Source organism: Oncorhynchus kisutch, unplaced genomic scaffold (assembly GCF_002021735.2).
Source record: "Oncorhynchus kisutch isolate 150728-3 unplaced genomic scaffold, Okis_V2 Okis03b-Okis08b_hom, whole genome shotgun sequence".
NCBI classification, from domain to species: domain Eukaryota; kingdom Metazoa; phylum Chordata; class Actinopteri; order Salmoniformes; family Salmonidae; genus Oncorhynchus; species Oncorhynchus kisutch.
In genome coordinates, this window is record NW_022261980.1 from 17,115,347 (window position 1) to 17,120,346 (window position 5,000).

A 5,000-nucleotide genomic window follows, 5' to 3' on the forward strand; every position below is an offset into this window, starting at 1 on the left:
GGTGGGGGGTATAACCCTGACCCTCTGGTGGGGGGTATAACCCTAACCCTCTGTACAGCCATTTGATTACAGGGTTATTTTCTGTCTGTTCTTTTATCCCTCAGACACAATGAATGTTTACCAAACACCAGAGAAGGAGATCATCTCAGGGCTGTCTTACGTAGGTACATTTAATCTCCTTCACCACCTCCTCTCTCTCTCTCTCTCTCTCTCTCTCTCTCTCTCTCTCTCTCTCTCTCTCTCTATCTCTCTCTCCTCTCTTCTCTCTCTCTCTCTCTCTCTCTCTCTCTCTCTCTCTCTCTCTCTCTCTCTCTCTCTCTCCTCTCTTTCTATCTCTCTCTCTCTCTCTTACCTCTCTCTCTCTCTACTCCTCTCTCTCTACCTCCCTCTCTCTCCTCTCTCTCACGCTCTCTCTCTCTACCTCTCTCTCTCTCTAACTCTCTCCTCTCTTCTCTCTTACCTCTCTCTCTCTCTCTCTCTCCTTCTCTCTCTATCTCTCTCTCTCTCTCCTCTCTTCTCTCTCTCTCTTCTCTCTCTCTCTCTCTCTCTCTCTCTACCTCTCTCTCTCTCTCTCCCTCTCTCTCTCTCTCTCTCTCTCTCCGTCTCTCTCTCTCTCTCTCCCTCTCTCTCTCTCTCTCTACCTCTCTCTCTACCTCTCTCTCTCTACCTCTCTCTCTCTCTCTCTCTCTACCTCTCTCTCTCTCTCTCTCTCTCTCTCTCTCTCTCTCCCTCTCTCTCTCTCTCTCCCTCTCTCCCTCTCTTCTCTCTCTCTCTCTCTCTCTCTCTCTCTCTCTCTCTCTCTCTCTCTCTCCGTCTCTCTCTCTCTCTCTCTCTCTCTCTCTCTCTCTCTCTCTCTCTCACTCTCTCTCTCTCTCTCTCTCTCAATTCAATTCAGTTCAAAGTGCTTTATTGACATGGGAAACATATGTTAACATTGCCAAAGCAAGTGAAGTAGATAATAAACAAAAGTGAAATAAACAATAAAAATGAACAGTAAACATTACAGTCACATGTTTCAAAGCAATAGACACATTTCAATTGTCATATTATGGGTTATGTACAGGGTTATAGACATGTGCAAATAGTTAAAGTACAAAAGGGAAAAATAAAAATGCTTGTTCAATGAACCATAAACAATGAATGAACATGCAGCTGTGGAACGGTCGTTAAGACACTAACAGCTTACAGGACGGAAAGTGACAATAATGAAATGAATGCCTCTCCCTAACGTCAATATGCTTGTCAATTGCTGTTATGGTTAGTAATCATTGCCTTATTTCACTGTAGAGCCTCTTGCTCAATATACCTTAGCTAACCCTTGAGTTCCACCTCCTACACATGCGGTGACATCATCTGGTTTAAATTATGTTCTACAGACAATATCTCTCTCATTGTTACTCAATGCCTAGGTTTACCTCCACTGTATTCACATCCTACAATATCTTTGTCTGTACATTATGCCTTGAATCTATTCTATGGCTTCCAGAAATCTGCTCCTTTTACTCTCTGTTCTGAACGCACTAGACGTCCAGTTCTTTTAGCCTTTAGCCGTACCCTTATCCTACTCCTCCTATGTTCCTCTGTCGTTGTAGAGGTGAATCCAGGCCCTGCAGTGCCTAGCTCCACTCCCATTCCCCAGGCGCCTCTCATTTGTTGACTTCTGTAACCGTAAAAGCCTTGGTTCATGCATGTTAACATTAGAAGACTCCTCCCTAAGTTTGTTTTACTCACTGCTTTAGCACACTCTGCCAACGCGGATGTCTTAGCCGTGTCTGAATCCTGACTTAAGAATTAACCAAAAACCCTGAAATTTCCATCCCTAACTATAACATTTTCCGACAAGATAGAACTGCCAAAGGGGGTGGAGTTGCAATCTACTGCAGAGTTCTGTCATGCTATCCCTGTCTGTACCTAAACAATTCAAGCTTCTACTTTTAAAAATCCAGAAAACATCTCTCACCGTTTCCACTTGCTATAGACGACCTTCTGCCCCCAGCCCTGGACACCATATGTGAATTGATTGCCCCCCAAATCTATCTTCAATCTCACACCAAATTATCAATGAACCTACCAGGTACAACCCCCAAATCCCTAAACACGGGCACCCTCACAGATATCATCCTAACCAAATTGCCATCCAAATACACCTCTGCTGTCTTCAACCAAGATCTCAGCGATCACTGCCTCATTGCCTGCATCCGTAATGGGTCTACGGTCCAAATGACCACCCCTCATCACTGTCAAACGCTCCCTGAAACACTTCAGCGAGCAGGCCTTTCTATTCGACCTGGCCCGGGTATCCTGGAGGATATTGACCTCATCCCGTCAGTAGAAGATGCCTGGTTATTCTTTAAAGTGCTTTCCTAACCATCTTAAATAAGCATGCGCCATTCAAAAAATGTAGAAAACAGGAACAGATATAGCCCTTGGTTCTCCCCAGACCTGACTACCGTTAACCCAAAACAAAACATCCTGTGTCGTACTGCATTAGCATCGAATAGCCCCCGGTGATATGCAACTTTTCAGGGAAGTTAGGAACCAATATACACAGGCAGTTAGAAAAGCCTAGGCTAGCTTTTTCAAACAGAAATTTGCATCCTGTAGCACAAACTCAAAAAGTTCTGGGACATGTAAAGTACATGGAGAATAAGAGCACCTCCTCCCAGCTGCCCACTGCTCTGAGGATAGGAAACACTGTCACCACCAATAAATCTACGCTAATGAGAATTTAAATAAGCATTTCTCTATGGCTGGCCATGCTTTCCACCTGGCTACCCCTACCCCGGTCAACAGCCCTGCACCCCACAGCAACTCGCCCAAGCCTCCCCACTTCTCCTTCACCCAAATCCAGATAGCTGATGTTCTGAAAGAGCTGCAAAATCTGGACCCCTACAAATCAGCTGGGCTAGACAATCTGGACCCTCTCTTTCTAAAATTGTCTACCGAAATTGTTGCAACCCCTATTACTAGCCCGTTCAACCTCTCTTTTGTATCGTCTGAGATTCCCAAAGATTGGAAAGCTGCCGCGGTCATCCCCCTCTTCAAAGGGGGAGAAACTCTAGACCCAGACTGCTACAGATCTATATCTATCCTACTCTGTCTTTCTAAGGTCTTCGAAAGCCAAGTAACAAACAGATTACCGACTATTTCGAATCGCACCGTACCTTCTCCGCTATGCAATCTGGTTTCCGAGCTGGTCATGGGTGCACCTCAGCCACGCTCAAGGTCCCTAAACGATATCATAACCGCCATCGATAAGAGACAATACTGTGCAGCCGTCTTCATTCTTACTCTGTCAATCACCACATTCTTATCGGCAGACTCAACAGCCTTGGTTTCTCAAATGACTGTCTCGCCTGGTTCACCAGCTACTTCTCAGATAGAGTTCAGTGTGTCAAATCGGAGGGTCTGTTGTCCGGACCTCTGGAAGTCTCTATGGAGGTGCCACAGGGTTTAAGCCTCGGGCCGACTCTCTTCTCTGTATACATCAATGATGTTGCTCTGGCTGCTGGTGATTCTCTGATCCACCTCTACGCAGACGACACCATTCTGTATACTTCTGGCCCCCTCTTTGGACACTGTGTTGACCAACCTCCAGACGAGCTTCAATGCCATACAACTCTCCTTCCGTGGCCTCCAACTGCTCTTAAACGCAAGTAAAACTAAAGGCATGCTGTTCAACCGATCGCTGCCTGCACCTGCCCGCCAGTCCAGCATCACTACTCTGGACGGTTCTGACTTAGAACATGTGTACAGCTACAAATACCTAGGAGTCTGGTTAGACTGTAAACTCTCCTTTCAGACTGACATTAAGCATCTCCCAATCCAAAATGAAATCTAGAATCAGCTTCCTATATCGCAACAAAGCATCCTATGGACTATTATTACAGAGGACAACAAAGCCGAGCACCTCCATGGAAGAACTGCCTCCTCATTCTTAGCGCTTGGCTTTTATACAGTTTCTACCTTTACATAATGATGTCATCACCCCATTAGCTTTGTTACATAGTTTCCATTCTCTTATTGGCTCAGATATTGGGGCATAGATTCTATTGGTGGCGTGACATGCATACCCCTTAGCTAATGTTCCTGTCCAAAGGTCTTTACAAGTTCAGATCCAAATTATCAATGTTTACTTAACTTATATGTGTGTCCTGTAGCCTTCACAGGATCAGATATGGTACCAGAGACATCTTGTTGGTTTACCTTGCCTCATCTTCACAAGATTCTGCTTACGTTCTGTTCTCTGCATGTCCAATGGTCCAATTTGATGTTGATCCAACCAATTCAATTATCAATTTCAATTCAAGAATTTGTAAGGTTCTCATTTTGCATAAAATGGACAGAGACCAGCCACCAAAATTAGCCAATAGCGTTTATTCTCGAGAGCTCTGATCATAATACCATGTACATTGGTTTAAATACCTCACATTTCGTCAGAAATGTCCCTCCTCCTCTCAGATACAATATAGTTCACAAGCCTTCCCACATTGTCTGCCACCTGTTAAATAATCTACTGCTAGCCCAAGGTCTCTCCCCTCCCTGGGTGGGGACAGAATGTCCTGTAAGGAACACAATATTCCAGCTGGTCTGACGATGGCTCCATTCGTTTCTAACAAGGAACAGAAAGTCCTTGTTCTAATTCTTGGCTAAAACTACGTCACATTATTTAGTGTTATGATTATAATAAGATTCATACAGTTACAGGGTAGTATTCTGATAGTTATAGTTTCTACGTTAAATGTATGCATAATTGAGTCATTATTCATAAAAATCCCATAACGAACACTCACTTAGGTTTAGCCTTCATTCTACTGACACAAGTCTAATATATATAGCTTATATTGATCATTATTTCTACTTCAAAGAGAACAGTATAGGTTACTGAAAATCACCCGATGACTGGAAAATCTCCAACAGTCCCTGGGCCTGGAAAGGGTTGATCTCCCCCTCTAGGATGGAGAAGCTGTCATCGTTTAAAGTATGGGGATTCTAGTGGG

General features: G+C 44.2%; 1 protein-coding gene across 1 annotated transcript in view; it reads left to right on the top strand.

The window, feature by feature from the left end:
• abcc12 (ATP-binding cassette, sub-family C (CFTR/MRP), member 12) overlaps positions 1 to 5,000 on the top strand; it is a 114,198-nt gene that overhangs the window by 21,807 nt on the left and 87,391 nt on the right. Inside the window, 1 exon segment of the mRNA XM_031812524.1 lies at positions 105 to 160. Within this exon segment, the coding sequence (XP_031668384.1) occupies positions 110 to 160 (51 nt within the window). The 5' untranslated portion in view covers positions 105 to 109.